Source organism: Haliotis rubra, unplaced genomic scaffold (assembly GCF_003918875.1).
Source record: "Haliotis rubra isolate DU_JTF1 unplaced genomic scaffold, ASM391887v1 Scf252, whole genome shotgun sequence".
NCBI lineage: Eukaryota > Metazoa > Mollusca > Gastropoda > Lepetellida > Haliotidae > Haliotis > Haliotis rubra.
The window spans coordinates 105,694-125,473 of record NW_025766581.1 but is presented as its reverse complement, the minus strand read 5'-3'; the positions used below and the strand labels follow the sequence as shown (position 1 = coordinate 125,473).

Below are 19,780 nucleotides of genomic sequence, written 5' to 3'. Positions count from 1 at the left end.
AAGAATCTATGTCGGCCTTTTCGCTGATTTATGGGTCCATTATTGTAAATCTTTGGTTACTTGTAGTCTATGGTACGTGATATGTTTTGAAGGGTATATACGTCAGTAATGCTCCCACAAGGCTCATAATAAAAAGTATATTTAATGATTCTAATCTCTTGTTAAAACGGAAACATGGATGTGATATGATCTTGGAATCTACAGAATTTACTGAAAACTCTTTGTTGAAGGTGTGTAAATAGCAAATATTTCTATTGTCTAGGACATCGCAGTGAGGCAGTAAGGGTGTACAAACGGTTATCTGACGACCAGAAAGCTGCAGTGTCTGACATCTGAAAAGTCAAGACCAGCCGAGGTCCACCCGCAAACAACCGTAACCATGGTTACAAAGACCGACCCACAGCCAGGATGTTCTGTTGGAGAGGCTTGTTCCACAATCCGAAATCCCATCTACTGACTGGCACAAAACTGTCCATGTTACCCGAAGCTTTAAGCAGTTAATAATTAAATAAAAAAAATTATCTTTTGAATTGTGTTATTTTTTCTTCAAAAAGTAAAACCTCTTACCGGGTTGTACACCTGATAAAACCTCCAAATGGAGATTATTCCAAGCTTTTAAGCTACCTCTTCAATAAAATGGACAAAAATAGGTTTAGGTTTATAATGTCTGTAAAACACGCACCCGGTGTTGGTATGCTTACAAGAATTTCAGATAATGTGTCACCATAACCAAAAGAGAACGTTGATGCATTAAAGTGGCAAAGAAACTAAATGTCCATTAAAACAACTTTCAGAAAATCTTTGAAACAACATAAACAATACTGGTTACAATTCTTTCCCTGTTCTACACTTACTCCCTGTGTTTCCGAACTAAACGATTTAATCTTTTACACATACGTATACTGAGTTTGAACACGTATCTAAACAGTAAGTGACCGTTCACATGTATTCATGTTCATCCAACTTCTAAATGCCTTCCAAGAACTGAAATGCATGTGTTGTGTAATTGTTACTGATAACACCCATTGACTTCTTCCACCCGTGAAGGTCCGGGTTAGAATTGATCCTCAGTAGCCCATGTTTGTCGGCTTGTCGTAGGAGGCGACTAACAGGATCGGGTGGACAGGCTGGCTGACTTGGTCGACTCATGTCATCGTATCCCCATTGCAAAGATCGATGTTCATAATGCTGATCACTGTCAGGTCCAGGCTTGATTATTTACAGATAGCCGCCATATAGCTGGAACGTAGCTGAGTGCGGCGTTAAACAACAAACCATAATCAGCCAACATTGACCTCTCTAAACACTAATTCAAATAGAAGAGAAAAACACCTTGTTTACAGTGACAGTGACAACAAATTGGTATTCAGAATGTTATACTGACATAGACACATTGAGAAACATATGTTTATCAGGCCGAGGTCAGCTGTTGCTGGCGAGGTGCAGGTGGAGCAGCATTCGGCACATACACGATGTATCAATGTCTCTCGCTCTCTCGGTTCATGATGTTGATCACTGGACTAACCGGTCCAGACTCGAGTAGTTACAATATTCCGCCATATATTTGAAATATCGCTGAGTTGGGCGTTCAACAAGAAACAAACAAACAGGACAGAAATAATTACATCCCCGTGACATTGTGACAATTAAGATCACCCGCATATCAGGCTAATAGATGAATGGTTTTCTCTGCCATTCCAAGATTCATGCAAAAAGTGCAATAATTTCTATGTACAGAATGGGGATGATTTCTTTTCATAGTGGGGCGGTGGGGTAGCCTTGTGGTTAAAGCGTTGGCTCGTCACGCTGAAGACCCGGGTTCGAATCCCCACATGGATACAATGTGTGAAGCCCATTTCTGGTGTCCCCCGCCTTGATGTTGCTGGAATATTGCTAAAAGCTGCGTAAAACCGAACTCAGTCAGTCAGTCTTTTCATAGCCTTTTCTTACCGGATGTTTCATGTTGATAATATGTGTTGTGTACGACATAAATCAGTCCACGATGAGCATATTCAGTGTCAAACATTACGTTTGTAAATTCTCCAGCATGTTTTAGTTATACTGATTTGCCTTTATTTTTGGAAAAGGTGATGATGATGTTTTTGATGATGCTAGCAAATAAGTAGATACTTCAAATAGAAGTTGAGTTCATGATATCACCTCCCGAGGTATGCAATCTAAACTAGATGCTGCAGCTTTCCTGTTTGCAACTGTAATGTTCCTACACAATGTCAAGCATAAAGTTGAAATGCAGCATGCACGATGAATCTGAAACTCTTGCTATGTTTCACAGAAATCAGCATATAGTAATACTTTTTCCATATAAACATACCTTTTACACAGTTCAAGTTGTAATGCACGTGCATAACGATCACAGCCCGTGGTTGAACAATGACAATTCAAGCAGCTCCATCGCCCTATTTGGATCATGAATGTAACCGTTTTGTCTAGTCCGGCTCTACGTCAAGAAATAAGAAAACATGTTTTTATGAAGGGTGGTTTCAAAGGGGTATCTCTCAAATTTGTGATCTTGTTGATGAACATGGCATTTATTTGTCATTGGTTGATGGTAATGAAATGTATCAGGATACTCCATAGAATTTTAACTACCAATACATTTCTTAAATAATTACAATAAAAGATTCTGATTTATGTTCATTCTGTAATGAAGAAAAGGAATCTATTTGTCACTTGTTATGGGAATGTGAATTTGTGCAAACCTTTTGGTAATTTTTTTATCATGGTTAACAGAAGGTTGTGATCACATCCATAATCTCAAACTCACTCTGGAACTGACACATTTGGCTGTAAGAAAAATGTTTTACTGACTCTGTTTTTGACTTGCTCATATTATTTCGAAACTATTAAATGTACAAATGCACGCTTAATTCTGCTTCACCAAATATTGCTCAGTTCAGAAGTAAGTTGAGATTGAGATAAAGTATTGAAAAATGTATTTTCTGTTACAAAAGCTGTAACACCGAATTTTATTCTAAATGGCTCTTGTATCATGGCTTATTCAAAGACGACTGAATTCATTATATTCTTAATTAATTTGTTTGATAATCAGAAATAATCTTGTGTTTGTGTGAATGGTGAGTGGATGGTTTGTCTTGTTTCGTAAAAACTTACACCTGTATCCCATTAGATTGCTGCATATCTTCTGACTGAGTCTTGAGTGTAACAGGGTTTCAGAAATAAAATTTAAATTACGAAAAGAAAAGAAAAAAAAGAGACTTCCCACGTACCCTTGCATTTACCTTCACATTTTGTGCACAGCAGCACCGAATTACCGTATTTACACTAACACAATGTAATGCAAGAAATGATCTAGATGAAGTTCCTTTTCATTTTAATTGGAGTTATATGTATCAGATGGTATAATAACGCTTTGTCTCTGAATATCCATAATTTTGATAGCTACAAATAATCACAATTAAATTGAAAAAGAGCCCGAAAAAGAACGTGAGGAAATCTAGACTTGCGTCATTTAGGGTTTCGGCTTGCAGATGGCGCTAAGCAATCGGGGAAATAATGGCTTTGAGACAGCCTACTGCAGCTGGATCGGTGTCCATTCACCTTCTATGTTAAGATTACATTGTCCTCCGTCTAAGTATATCTATAACCACTGTCAGCACTCTCTATAACCACTGTCAACACTGAGGTGTTTCACCCAGTCATCATACTCCATTTAATTGCTAGAAATGACATATAATTGTATATGGTATGTCTGTACTGGACAATATAAACTATATCCTCAGATCCTAAAAAGATCACGTGTATCGATACTGAATACTCTGAGAGGAAGAAACTGTAAAATTGACCAATCTTTGGGGTTTCCTTTGCCCAGGACGTTTATACTTCAGGTAGCAGGAAGGCTGACCTTGTCCTGGTCCATCCATATATTAGTCTACATGCCTGCTTGGTTTCATGCATACTTTAAATGGAGAGGTATATTTCCTTTGGGGATTTCTTTACATTTAAGCTGTGCCCAGGACGTTTATACGTCAGGTAGTGCCAGGTTCAGCACACTGTTGAGATTAGTAATTGTTGTGTAGCTCAGGTCATCCTAGGACTCTCCCAATAGCTATATCCACTGAAGTCTTTCACCTGGTGATCATGTGGACGATTTCACTTCATTCTGGAAATGACCTATTTGATTACTGCATGTGTACAATTCACTGACAAAGCAATGCTCATACAGTTGGTGAACACACAAACATTTCCAGACTAACCACATGCACAGTATATAACGAACCGTCAGTGACAAACGCTTAAACCACAGATCTGCACGTACTTTCATTCTTTTGTTTTCTATATCAGACAAACATGTACTCTTTCACTTCCGTGTCCTTGCATAGAAATAGGAAACCGCATTTATCACAGTATACATCGCACATGCTTGTCTCATCATCACGTTCTATGGTGAGCAGCTCCCTGATATAATCCCCTGACTCTGTCAGTTGTATCACCTTGTGAGCGTGCCTGTCGACAAGCAGGATGTCTCCTCTGCTGGTAGTTGTGATACCACAAGGGAAGGTGAGTTCTCCGTCTTCGACAGGGGCGTATCTCCACACAACATCCCCCTCTGACGTCAGACATGTCACAGACGTGATCCCCTTGTCAGACACGAGTAGGTTGCCCTTGTTGTTGACACACATGTAGAAGGGGTAGGTAAACAGTGAGTCATCATTATATGTAGTGATTGACCTCAAAACGTGTCCAGTCATGTCCAGGATATCAACAGAGTCCAAAGGCCTGGTCAATGAACTCACAATGTTGTCTGTACATCTGCATCTCGATCTCTTCCAACTTCACCTCAGCTCGGAGTTGGCCGGCGTATGTCTGTGATATGGTATTCAGTTCATCCAAGAGTTGTGTTTCTTTCTGTTTAATCTTGTTAATGGCTGACTGGCAGATCAACCTAATATTTTGAACAGCTGACTCAGTGATTCTATAAATTACTTTGGAGCTTCTCGTTTCGTATGTCTACTTTCTTCGACCTCACTTTCAGTCTTTTCTCTATGCCAAGTCTCTTCTCCATCAGTGCTGCCTTCATCCCTGGCTTCATAGACCCAATGGTGACGACAGCCTTACAAGCTCTGTGGTAGATGATACAACATGTCTGACAGGCAGCCTTCCCACAGTCTCGACAGTGGAACTCAACACGGTTACTCTTGTGTTCCGTACACTTGATCCTCCGTTGGACCTTTGACCTAGACGACAGGTCACACAGGTCATGGTTCACACATTTGTCACAGAGGACCACATCACACTCAGGGCACCACAAGGCTGCTGGAGTTGTCTCCCCTAGTTGCTGACAGATCGTACAACAGGTGCTTGAGGTCTCTGTAAACACACGTACTTATTTTCGTTGAAATATGGAAAGGCTAGGAAAGTAAGCTGGCTATATTTAACACACACAGATGTCAATGTTATGTCTACCACAGGTCTTAAATACATACATATACGCATATCATATTTTCAGTTTACCTTGCACAGCGACCTCGGACCTATAGGTGTCAATCAGCCCCTGTATCACAATGCTGGCTTTGATCTGCCCCGCCCACTCTTCCACCGGCCTGCATGGGTGGGGGACCTTGGTATCCTGTCGACAGCTGGGACAGGGGATGGTCTTGGACTGTACAGCATCAGGTCTGGTTTGGATGTATGAGGTGATACATTTCGTGCAAAATGTGTGATCACACCTCAGTGTACACGGGTGTGTGTACATGTTGAAGCAGATGGAGCATGTCAGGAAATTATCCTTTACTTTCTTCTCTAGCCCGGCGGTCGCCATCTGTAAGATACACATGCTGCTGTGCCTGTTTAGTTTAATACAAATAAATTACGCTTCACTCAATACAGATTCCATCAGCAGCAATGGAAGATCTGAACATACACGCATGTGCACGTGAAGCTGTATACAAACACACTCACACACACAGACACACTTTAAATATAAACGGATGTCTATCTACCTGCCTATCTATCTATCTATCTATCTATCTATCTAACTGTATATATATGGTAGAAGAACGTGGGTGAACACACAGACACACACACATATATATATAGAGAGAGTGTGTGTGTGTGTGTGTTTTCACCCACGTTCTTCTGCCATATAGGCAGCTACATGATCCAGGGCTGACATGTTACCATGACAACGTCGAGCCCCACTTTGTTGTTACTAACGCTGGTGTTGGTGACAGGCCTTCCCGTTCCCAATTGTGGTATACACAGGATTTTCCCTGACTGTCTCTATTGAACAGTATATCATAAGGGAAGTTCGGCTAAAACCTTTATTCCTGCCAGATACATGCACTTCAGGTGTGGAAAACACAACAGACATATCTGCACCGAAACGACTTGGATCATGTACATATATTTAATCTAATCGCTCACCGTTAACCTCAACCCTTCTCAAAGGCAAACACTGACACTACACATGGTCGACACGCCGCCTAGCCAACAGAAGTAAGGTATCGCACAAAACACAATAGGGGAATTATTGAATGGACACCCTCACCGAAATTATACCTGAACATTGACTATTACACAAATCAATGAACAGGTCAATGTCAGATCTTATTTACGTCATCATAGTTACCATATTATTTACCATGCATATACTTAATAATCTTTGGAGCATATTCGTGCCAATGGTCGATATCAGCCGATTGTCATCCAGGATAATGTTACTGCTATACAGTATCGGGACCAGGTTAACAGGGACTCTCGACCCAAACCTACGTTCCTGTCAGATACATGCACTTCAGGCGTGGGGAACACAACCGACATACTGCACCGCCACCACTATACATGGAGTCTATTAACCTCAACCCTTTTCAGAGACAAACATTGACAATGCACATGATCGGCAAGCCCCGCAGCCAACAGTAGTAAGGTATCGCACAAAACACGGTAGGAGGAACGATTGAACGGATACATTCATTGAAATTACACCTGAACACTATTAATCAAGTCCATGAATCAGTCAACGAGAAAACCTTTGTATAATTGGATTGACCTACTTAGCTCCAGTGCTAAGTGTAACAACAACATCGAGGGGCCATGGCTTAAACTGATAACGAAAGTAGACAACCTACCCTCACAATTATCACTGATTTCAAGACGTATTGACATGAGATAATGAACAACATTTCACAATACACGATAACTGGTATCATTTGTCAGTTCAACAATATGTACATTACAGAAAATCACAAGCAATGACTTAAGCCTACCTTTCCGGTGTGTTTTTGGGTGTGGTTTGCTGCAATCGGTTGAACTTGACCTTTTCCAGAAGTGTTCTCTCCGCTGGGCGCTTATCGGCTTTTGTTGACGTGAAGGAGAAAACAGGTCTGTGTATAAGAAAAACCTAAAGGGAGGGAAACACCCCGAGGGCTTTAACCCGAAAACAGTCTTTTGGCTGATTTGTGGATCATTACTGTAAATCTTTGAATACTTGTAGTCGACGTGATATGTTTTGAAGGGTGTATTCGTCAATAATGCTCCCACAAGGCTTATAATAAAAAGTATATTATATGATTCAAATCGCTTGTTAAAACGGAAATATGGATGTGATCTGGACCTTGGAATCAACAGAATTTACTGAAAACACTTTATTGAAGGTGTATAAATAACAAACATTTCTGATTACACAATGCTTTTTGGTGGTCCCATCCGAGATTCGAACCAACACCCAAATCTCCAGCACACAGACTACCAGTTGTCCAACTTCCATTTCTGTGGAAGTCGCGCTGGCTGAGTAGCTTAGGCGGCTGACTTTGTGTGCTGACGATTTGGCGCCTGATTCTGAGGGTGTGGGTTCGAATCCCGGATGGGACTCAACCCCCAAAAAGTACTAGAATTTGTACTTTACTAAGAAAGTGTAATCCCAAATATAACATATGTAACAAATATTTCTATTGTCTAGGACATCGCAGTGAGGCAGTAAGGGTGTACAAACGGTTATCTGACGACCAGAAAGCTGCAGTATCCAACTATCTGAAAAGTCAAGACCAGACGAGGCCCACCCGCAAACCACCGTAACCACGGTTACAAAGACCAACCCACAGCCAGAATGTGCTGTTGGAGAGGCTCGTTCACAACCCGAAATCCCATCTACTGACTGGCACAAAACTTTCCATGTCACTCTAAGCTTTAAGCAGTTAATAATTAAATAAAGAATATTATCTTTTGAATTTTGTTATTTTATCTTGTCACAGGTATTACCACTGGTAAAACCCGGTTAGGGGTCTTTATTCAAAAGGTAACACCTCTAACCGGGTTTTACCACTGATAAAACCTCCAAATGGAGAGTTTTCTGGTGTCCCCCGCCGTGATGTTGCTGGAATATTGCTAAAAGCGGCGTAAAATTCAAACTCAGTCAGTCAGTCAGTCCAAATGGAGATAATTCCAAGGTTTTAAGCTACCTCTTCAATAAAATGGACAAAAATAGGTTTAGGTTTATAATGTCTGTAAAGCAAGCACCCGGTGTTGGTATGCTGACATAAAATAAAATTCATCAAAAGAGAATGTTGATGCATTAAAGTGTCAAAAAACTAAATGTCCAATAAAGTAACTTTCAGAAAATCTTTGAAACAACATAAACAATACTGGTTACAATTCTTTCCCTGTTCTACACTTACTCCCTGTGTTTCCGAACTAAACGATTTAATCTTTTACACATACGTATACTGAGTTTGAACACGTATCTAAACAGTAAGTGACCGTTCACATGTATTCATGTTCATCCAACTTCTAAATGCCTTCCAAGAACTGAAATGCATGTGTTGTGTAATTGTTACTGTTACTGATAACTCCCATTGACTTCTCCCACCCTTGAAGGACCCGGGTTAGAATTGATCCTCAGTACCCATGCTTGTTGGCTTGTCGTAGGAGGCGACTAACGGGATCGGGTGGACAGGCTGGCTGACTTAGTTGACTCATGCATGTCATCGTATCCCAATTGCAAAGATCGATGTTCATAATGCTGATCACTGTCTGGTCCAGGCTCGATTATTTACAGATAGCCGCCATATAGCTGGAACGTAGCTGAATGCGGCGTGAAACAAACCATAATCAGCCAACATTGACCTCTCTGAACACAAATCAAATAGAAGAGAGAAAAAACACCTTGTTGATTCAAATTCTAATTTAAAAATTACAGTGACAAAAAAAGGAATTCAGAATGTTATACTGACACAGACATATTGAGAAATATATGTTTATCAGGCCGATGTCAGCTGTTGCTGGCGAGGTGAAGGCAGAGCAGCATTCGGCACGTACACGGAGTATCAATGTCTCTCGCTCTCTCGGTTCATGATGTCGATTAGTTACAAATTCCTCCATATAGCTGAAATATCGCTGAGTTGAGCGTTAAACAAGAGACAAATAAACAGGACAGAAATAATTACATCCCCGTGACATTGTGACAATTAAGATCACCAGCATATCAGGCTAATAGATGAATGGTTTTCTCTGCCATTCCAAGATTCATTAAAAAAAGTGCAATAATTTCTATGTACAGAATGGGGATGATTTCTTTTCATAGCGGGGCGGTGGGTTGGCCTAGTGGTTAAAGCGTTGGCTCGTCACACCGAAGACCCGGGTTCGAATCCCCACATGGATACAATGTGTGAAGCCCATTTCTGGTGTCCCCCGCCTTGATTTTGCTGGAATATTGCTAAAAGCTGCGTAAGCAAACTCAGTCAGTCAGTCAGTCTTTTCATAGCCTTTTCTTACCGGATGTTTCATGTTGATAATATGTGTTGTGTCCGACATAAATCAATCCACGATGAGTATACTCAGTGTCAAACATTACGTTTGTAAATTCTACAGCATGTTTTAGTTATACTGCTTTGCATTTGTTTTGGGAAAAGGTGATGAAATATTCCCCAACTTTAGTGAACAGTTTTTGATGATGCTAGCAAATGATTTGATACTTCAAATAGAAGTTGAGTTCATGATATCACCTCCCGAGGTGTGCAATCTAAACTAGATGTTGCAGCTTTCCTGTTTGCAACTGTTATGTTCCTACGCAATGTCAAGCATAAAGTTGGAATGCAACATGCACGATGAATCTGAAACTCTTGCTACGTTTCACAGAAATCGGCATATAGTAATACTTTTTCCATATAAACATACCTTTTACACAGTTAAAGTTGTAATGCACGTGCAACAATAAAGATTCAAGCAGCCCCATCGCCCTATTTGGATCACGAATGTAACAGTTTTGTCTCGTCTGGCTCGACGTCAAGGACCACATTGCTAATCAGGCGGATTAATCAAATCAAATCAAATCAAGAATCAAACTTTATTAAACAATTATCAATGAAAAGGAATAATTATTTTTACCTGCGCTCAGTTTGGATTGTCAGCTGGAATATTGCTCTGGGTGCCGGTAAACAAAACGCACAAATACCTTTATTTTGAACAAAGCCAAATTAGGCTATAATGGATCTTTTTCCTGTATGTGGTTTTGGTTTTTGTTATTGTTTTTCTTCAATTTCAAAAGAATACTAGACATTACTTTGATGGGCATTTTAGAAGTTGAGGTGATCAAGAATGATGATAATTTTATGGATATACAAGTTATTTATTCTGTGAGGGCGAGGTTTTGGCATAGGTTCTAATGTCCTTGTCACTTGCTTGACATTAGAACCAATGCCAAAACGTCGCCCACACAGAATAAGAAGGTTTCATATCCATAAAATTATCATCATTCTTAATATTACACAGTTTATATCATGCTCAAGAAATAAAAACGTTCCCACATTTTGATAAAAGCCTACATCTCATCTGTCCTCGAACACTGAATCCTCCACATAAGACATGCTTTTGTTAAAGAGGTCAACAGGTAGTATATTACTGCAAGCAGCTGTTCAACCAGAACGTTAACCAGATTAGTAAATTAAGCGTATGTTTAAAAGTTGTTCATGCATGCGATTGTGAGGGAAACTGTATCCACCATTGATTGTAAAAATGGAATTCCATGTGTCCTTAAAGATATACTTGACGTCTTTCATAAACAGAGCATGTTCCCTTTCATCAAAACACCAAAAGAAACATATACCCCATGCCAATAATGGTACTCACCCCCAGTCATATTAATACAATTGAAGGGGGTGACAACCATTATTGGCATGGGGTATACTCTGAACAAACTGACACTTTATGTGTTTCCAGTTTAATTGCCACCAAATTCCCTGCCCACTCTAGTATAGTCTACTCACAGTATTTTGTGTGTCTCTCGTTTTCATACCCATCTAACTGAATTACTATAGTACACCTGTTCAAAGCGGCATTACACCACTTTCCACTGAATTAACGAAAACTCGTTCATTCATCGTCATGTTCAGCTACAAAGAGAAACGAAGCAAAACAGAAACTAAAGTATGCAGGTAAAATCTTTGGTTGATACTACAAGATTATAGGTTCACAAAATAGAGCGTGACCTCGTGTATTTCAAACTTAAGCATCGTTCTAGGAAGTAATACAGCTTAATACATGAAATCTCATCTAATATCTATATCCTGCCGTATTGTTTGGGTAACAAATAATCCCATTTAAATTAAAAAAGCAGCCCCAGTGAGATGGGAGATCCTGTACCCGAAGAAGCTTCATTTAGGGCCTTAGCAATGCAGGGTGGGCTACGGGGATAAAGGGAAATAATGGTGTTCAGGGACTTTGAGACAGTCTACTGGATCGGATGCCATACACCTTTCTATGTTGCTAGCGCTTCATACAAGTCATAAGCATGGAGGTACGTTTTCCTTTATACGACACCCCTCACCACTTTAACTACAAGTGGTATACGTTATCGTGCTTTGTTACACAACCACTATCACCACTGATGTGTTTCACTCAGTAATCATGCGGTCCATCTAATTGCTGGAAGCTACCTATAAGAAACTATATTTGTCTGTTCTGGACGATGTAAGCTATATCCTCAGGTTTTGATGAAGATCACGTATATCAATACTGACTACTCTGTGAGGAAGAAACTCCCAAAACTGACCAAACGTTTTGTGGCTGGTGTAGTCCTCGTCCATCCATCATTAAGCTACGTATATGTATCTCCTGGGTTTCATGCATGCCTTGAACGGAGAGATATGTTTCCTCTTTGTGGTTTCTTCACATTTCAGTTGTCCCCAGGACGTTTATCCTTATGGTAGCACAAAGTTCAGCACACTATTGAGATCAAGTAGTCGTTGTGTAGCTCAGGTCATTCCAGGAATCTCCTCAATGGATGGTGTGTTTCACCTGGTGATCATGTGGTCTATTTCACTTCATGTTGGAAATGACCTCTTTCAATAATGTGTGACCGCCGCAATACAGACCGCCACCATATAGCTGGAATATTGCTGACTGCGGCGTTAAACAAGAATAAATCAATCACCTATATTTATTCTTGTGTCTGTTTACACTTCAGCTGTCCCCAGGACGTTTATCCTTAAGGTAACACCAGGTTCAGCACACTGTTGAGAGCAAGTAGCCGTTGTGTAGCTCAGGTCATCCCTGAAATCTTCCCAACAGCTATAACCACAGTTATGTTCCACTGGTGCTCATGCGGACTATTGCACTTCATGCTGGAAATGACCTCTTTGAATATTGCATGTTTGCAATTCACTGACAAAGCGATGCCCATCCGTGAAAACACAAACATTTCCAGACTAACCCAATGCACCGTATGTCACGAGCAGTCAATGACAAACGCTTAAACCACAGCCCCGCACTAACTTTCATTCTTTTTTTTTCATGTCAGACACACATGTACTCTTTAACTTCCGTGTCTGTCCACAGAAATAAGAAACCGTATTTATCACGGAATACATCCCTAATGAATGCATCATCATCATCATCATCGTCGTCGTCGTCGTCATCATCATTATCATCATCATTATCATCATCATCATCATCATCATCATCCTCATCATCCTCTTCAAACATGGGCAATTCTCCAATTAACTGCCCCGACTCTGTCAGCTGTACCACCTTGTCAGTGCCACTGTCCATAGTCAAGATACCTCCTGTGCTGGTAGTAGTGATACCACGAGAGTTCCTGAGTGCTTTGTCTCCGGTAGGGGAGTATTTCCACACAACATCCCCCTCTGACGTTAGACATGTCACAGACTTCTTCCCACAGTCAGACACGAGTAGGTTGCCCTTGTTGCTGACACACATGTCGATGGGACTGGTAAACAGTGAGTCATCATTGTATGTGGTGACTGACCTCAACACGTGTCCAGCCATGTCCAGGATATCAACACAGCCGCAAACACCTGCTGCCAGATCGGAAGGATTCAGTACGTGTTTTGATGGTTGAGAGAAACAACAGGTCACGGGTCACTATAGTACAGCTGTTCAAAGCGGCATTACACTTCATTCCATTGAATTACAAACTCGTTCATTCATTGTCATGCAGCTACAAAGAGAAACGAAGCAAAACGGAACCAAAACTGAAATATACATGTGCAATATAATGGTCTGATGTATAAGAGATGTGAAAATGGGTGCACAAAATAGAAACGTGACGTCAAGTATTTCAATTTGCTCTACGAAATAATATAATTTAATACCTGAAATCTCACTAACTTTTCTTGTCCAACCATATTATCATATGAATTTCTCATCTTCAGGGTCATCTAACGGACAGAAAGAAAAACTGCGCACATTCAGTTTACTTCCTAACAAGCAATACCACAATTTGGCTTGGGGTGACATTTCAACATAGTGTTTCCTGTGTATAACATGTGAAAACAGGGATACAGTATACCCTTGACCTCAAGACTTCAATTTGTATACTTCCTTTCAAATATTTAGACTCACTTAAAACAGTCTAAACTTTTGATGAGAAGTATATTACACTAATGAGCCTAAACTTTTTGAAAGGAATTATATATGGTTTTAGGAAACATCGCTCAGTACTAGAAATATCGTTTGGAATTTGTTTGGGCCCTTGCTTTGTTGACCGGGTGATGAGATCATTCTAAATACATACAGTGGTGTGGTCATATACACGGAAACATGTACACTTCCGAGTAACAAAAAACCTAACCAGCACCAGGTTCGTTATTCCTCAAACACCATGCACAGAATGTCATAAACCACAGCTCTGCACTGACTTTCATTCTTTTGATTTTTATGTCAGACAAACACGTACTCTTTCACTTCCGTGTCTGTGCATAGAAATAAGAAACCGTATTTATCACAAAATATATCGCGCATGCCTGTCTCACCGCCATCTTCTAACGTGAGCAGTTCCCTGACAAACTCCCCCGACTCTGTCAGCTGTATCACCTTGTAAGTGTCCCTGTCTACAAGCAGGATGTCTCCTGTGCTGGTAGTTGTGATACCACAAGGGTAGCTGAGTGCCTTGTCTCCGGCAGGGGCGTATCTCCATAAAACATCCCCCTCTGACGTCAGACATGTCACATACTTCTTCCCGTAGTCAGACACGAGTATGTTGCCCTTGTTGGTGACGAAGATGTAGTCAGGGTAGGCAAATAGTAACGTTTTCTTTTCTGTAATGACAGATCTCAACACGTGTCCAGCCATGTCCAGGATATCCATGCGTTCCTTAGTACCTGCTGCTAGGCAGGAAGGATTCAGTACAGCCAGACTGTCGTATCCGGTACGTGTTTTGGTGGTAGAGAGCAGCACCAGGTCAGGGGTCACTTCTATTGTTACAATCTGAAGGGATAAAGGGACAGCAACCATCACCTGCTTCTCATTCAACTGTGTTATCCCCTTTGGAGAGTTACCCAGGGGAAGCTTACTATGGCTTGAATGATTATTTCTTGTGAAGAAAGATTTCACGCACTTGTTATTATAGTCGGTAACAACACATGTCTGTACACCATCTACAACCAGAACTGTCACGTCTTGTAGGTAAGGCTCCCCATCATCACCCGACACCCTCCCATCTCTCGTGTCAACCAGCACTAGAGATGGCAGACATGTACCCTGATCCTGGTATGTGACGTCAGTCTTCCCCAACTGTAGGTTATCTAGGACCTTCAGGACGTTGTCAGTGTCTGGTGTAAAGATGATGTCTTCTATTCTCCGGATGTCTGCTGCCTCTGTATCCCTGACATCCTCCATCTTTACAGCTCCAGACTCCCAGACCTGATACGCGTCATACAGATCCATCTCACAGCCCGATACCAAGGCCTGGTCAATGAACTCACAATGTTGTCTGTACATCTGCATCTCGATCTCTTCCATCTTCACATCAGCTTGGAGTTTGCCGGCGTAGGTCTGTGATATGTTATTCAGTTCATCCAAGAGTTGTGTTTCTTTCTGTTTAATCTTGCTAATAGCTGTCTGGCAGATCAACCTAATATTTTGAAGAGCTGACTCTGTGATTCTAGAATTACTTTCGAGTTTTTCGTTTCGTATGTCTACTTTCTTCGACCTCACTTTCAGTCTCTTCTCCATGCCAAGTCTCTTCTCCATCAGTGCTGCCTTCATCCCTGGCTTCATAGACTCAATGGTGACGACAGTTTTACAAGCTCTGTGGTAGATGATACAACATGTCTGACAGGCAGCCTTCCCACAGTCTTGACAGTGGAACTCAACACGGTTACTCTTGTGTTCCGTACACTTGATCATCCGTTTGACCTTTGACCTAGACGACAGATCACACAGGTCATGGTTCAATGAAGTAGGGGTCACCCGGTGTGTCTTCACACATTTGTCACACAGGGCCACCTCACACTCAGGACACCACAAGGCCCCTGGAGTTGTCTCCCCTAGTTGCTGACAGATCGTACAACAGGTGCTCGAGGTCTCTGTAAACACAAGTACAAACGTACTTATTTTCATCACAACTTGAAAAGGCTACTAAAGAAAGCAGGGTATTTATAACACACACAGATGTCAATGTTAAGTCTACCACTGGTTTTAAATACATACATACACATACACACACGCATATCATATTTTCACTTTACCTTGCACAGCGACATCGGACCTATAGGTGTCAATCAGCCCCTGTATCACAATGCTGGCTTTGATCTGCCCCGCCCACTCCTCCACCGGCCTGCTGGGGTGGGGGACCTTGGTGTCTTGTCGACAGCAGGGACAGGGGATGGTCTTGGACTGTACAGCATCTGGTCTGGTTTGGATGTATGAGGTGATACATTTCCTGCAGAATGTGTGATCACACCTCAGTGTACACGGGTCTGTGTACATCTCGAAGCAGATGGAGCACGTCAGGAAATTATCCTTTACTTTCTTCTCTAGCCCGGCGGTCGCCATCTGTAAGATACACATGCAGTTTGTGCCTGTTTAGTTTAACACAAATAAATTACGCTTTACTCACTACAGATTCCATAAGCAGCAATGGAAGATCTGAACATACACGCACCTGCATGTGAAGCTGTATACAAACACACTCACACACTCAGACACACTTTAAATATAAACGGATGTCTGTCTACCTGTCTTTCTCTCTATCTATCTAACTGTATATACATACATACAGAGATAGAGATAGAGAGAGAGAGAGAGAGAGAGTATGCCTCTGTGTGTGTGTGTGTGTGTGTGTGTGTGAATGTGTGTGAATGTGTGTGATATGTAAACTGCATGTGAGCCTCTGTACCCAAGCTGTCAGACTGGGTACACTGACACCTTTTTTTACCTTACCATAGTTACCATATTATTTACCATGCAAGTCCGTAGTAATCTTGGGAGCATATTCGTGCACATGGTGCCAATCTGAACTGCTTGTCGTCCAGGATGTTACTGCCACACAGTATCTGAGACAGGTCATCACCCACGTTCTTCTGCCATATAAGCAGCTACATGAACCAGGACTGACATGTTACCATGACAACGTCGAGCCCCACCTTGTTGTTACTAACGCTGGTGTTGACGTCATGGACTGGCCTTCCCGTTCCCAATTGAGGTATACACAGGATGTTCCCTGACTGTCTCTATTGAACAGTATATCATAAGGGAAGTTCGGCCAAAACCTTCATTCCTGCCAGATACATGCACTTCAGGTGTGGAAAACACAACCGACATATCTGCACCGCAACGACTTGGATCATGTACATATATTTAATCTAATCGCTCACCGTTAACCTCAACCCTTCTCAAAGGCAAACACTGACACTACACATGGTCGACACGCCGCCTAGCCAACAGATGTAAGGTATCGCACAAAACACAATAGGGGAATTATTGAATGGACACCCTCACCGAAATTATACCTGAACACTGACTATTACACAAACCAATGAACAGGTCAACGTCAGATCTTATTTACGTCATCATAGTTACCATATTATTTACCATGCATGTACTTAATAATCTTTGGAGCATATTCGTGCCAATGGTCGATCTCAGCCGATTGTCATCCAGGATAATGTTACTGCTATACAGTATCGGGACCAGGTTAACAGGGACTCTCGCCCCAAACCTACGTTCCTCTCAGATACATGCACTTCAGGCGTGGAGAACACAACCGACATGCCTGCACCGCCACCACTATACTCATGGTGTCTATTCACTCGCCTTTAACCTCAAACACTGACAATGCACATGATCGGCATTCCCCGCAGCTAGCAGTAGTAAGGTATCGCTAAAAGCACAGTACGTAGGAGGAACGATTGAACGGATACATTCATTGAAATTACACCTGAACAATATTAATCAAGTCCACGAATCAGTCAATGACAAAACCTTTGTATAATTGGATTGACCCACTTAGCTCCAGTACTACGTGTTACAACACCATCACGAGGATATCGTATAAAGTGATAACGAAAGTAGACCACAGGGGCTTGTAACGCTAAAAACTGCCATCAAGGTAAATACTCTCACTGATGGGGTCTTAGTACTATTAACGCTAAAAACTGCCATCAAGGTATATACTGTCACTGACGGGGTCTTTGTACTATTATAGTGCTAAGACCCCGTCAGTGACAGTATATACCTTGATGGCAGTTTTTAGCGTTACAAGCCCCTTTGAAGTAAACAACTTACCCTCACAATTATCACTGATTTCAAGACGTACTGACACCCGTACATTTCTATCAGATAATGAAGAACATTTGACAAAACACAATAAATGGTATCAGTTGTCAGTTTAACAATATCTACTTTGCGGAAAATCAGAAGCAATGACTTAAGTCTACCTTTCCGGTGGCTGTGTGTTCGTGTGGTTTGTCGTATTCGGTTGAACTCGACCTTTTCCGTAAGGGTTCTCTCGGCTGGGCGCGAATTGCCCTTTGTTGACGTGAAGGACGTTTCTGTGTATATGACACACATAAAGGGCTTTAGCCCGACAAGCAGGTAAGAGTCTAAGTCGGCCTTTTCGTTGATTTGTGGGTTCATTATTGTAAATCTTTAGTTACTTGTAGTCTATGGTACGTGATATGTTTTGAAGGGTATATATGTCAATAATGCTCCCACAAGGCTCATAATAAAAAGTATATTTAATTATTCTAATCTCTTGTTAAAACGGAAATATGGATGTGATATGATCTTGGAATCTACAGAATTTACTCAAAACACTTTGTTGAAGGTGTGTAAATAGCAAATATTTCTATTGTCTAGGACATCGCAGTGAGGCAGTAAGGGTGTACAAACGGCTATCTGACAACCAGAAAGCTGCAGTGTCTGAGATCTGAAAAGTCAAGACCAGCCGAGGCCCACCCGCAAACCACTGTAACATGGTTACAAAGACCGACCCACAGTCAGAATGTGCTGTTGGAGAGGCTCGTTCACAACACGAAATCCCATCTACTGACTGGCACAAAACTGTCCATGTCACTCTAAGCCACAGGTATTCACACTTGTAAAACCCGGTTAGGGGTCTTTGTTCAAAAAGTAAAACCTCTTACCGGGTTTTACAACTGGTAAAACCTCCCATTGGAGGTTATTCCAAGGTTTTAAGCTACCTCTTCAATAAAATGGGCAAGAATAGGTTTAGGTTTATAAAGTCTGTAAAACAAGCACCCGGTGTTGGTATGCTTACAAGAAATTGAGATAACGTGTCACCATAACCAAAAGGGAACGTTGACGCATTAAAGCGGCTAAGAAACCAAATGTCCAGTAAAGCAACTTTCAGAAAATCTTTGAAACAACATAAACAATACTGGTTACAATTCTTTCCCTGTCCTACACCTACTCCCTGTGTTTCCCAACTAAGCGATTTAATCTTTTACACATACGTATACTGAGTTTGAACACGTATCTAAACAGTAAGTGACCGTTCACATGTATTCATGTTCATCTCTAAATGCCTTCCAGGAACTGAAATGCATGTGTTGTGTAATTGTTACTGATAAATCCCATTGACTTCTCCCACCCGTGAAGGTCCGGGTTAGAACTGTTCCTCAGTAGCCCATGCTTGTCGGCTTGTCGTAAGAGGCAACTAACGGGATCGGGTGGACAGGCTGGCTGATTTGGTGGACTCATGTCATAGTATTTCAGTTGCAAAGATTGATGTTCATAATGCTGATCACTGGCTGGTCCAGGCTCGATTATTTACAGATAGCCGCCATATAGCTGGAACATAGCTGAGTGCAGCGTTAAATAACAAACCATAATCAACCAACGTTGACCTCTCTGAACACTTATTCAAATAGAAGAGAAAAAACACCTTGTTTATTCAAATTCTAATTTTAAAAATTACAGTGACAAAAAAAGGTATTCAGAATGTTAAACTGACACAGACACATTGAGAAGCATATGTTTATCAGGCCGAGGTCAGCTGTTGCTGGCGAGGTGCAGGCGGAGCAGCATTCGGCACATACACGAT

General features: G+C 41.3%; 3 protein-coding genes across 9 annotated transcripts in view; all 3 read right to left on the bottom strand.

Moving 5' to 3' along the window:
• LOC124279579 overlaps nt 1-19,780 on the bottom strand; it is a 132,558-nt gene that overhangs the window by 32,487 nt on the left and 80,291 nt on the right. The window lies entirely within an intron of this gene.
• The window catches only part of LOC124279547, a 128,391-nt gene that overhangs the window by 62,744 nt on the left and 45,867 nt on the right, over nt 1-19,780 (bottom strand). The gene's annotated exons all lie outside the window — the stretch shown is intronic.
• The window catches only part of LOC124279546 (protein wech-like), a 44,490-nt gene continuing 38,825 nt past the window's right edge, over nt 14,116-19,780 (bottom strand). For 4 of the 7 annotated variants that reach the window (XM_046715369.1, XM_046715368.1, XM_046715366.1 and 1 more), the window contains exons 2-3: nt 15,963-16,269; nt 14,116-15,800 (exon numbers count right to left, since the gene is read on the bottom strand). In XM_046715369.1, coding sequence (XP_046571325.1) covers nt 14,155-15,800; nt 15,963-16,269 — 1,953 coding nt within the window. In that variant the 3' untranslated portion in view covers nt 14,116-14,154. The other 3 variants (XM_046715364.1, XM_046715365.1, XM_046715370.1) reach the window with 3 other exon arrangements.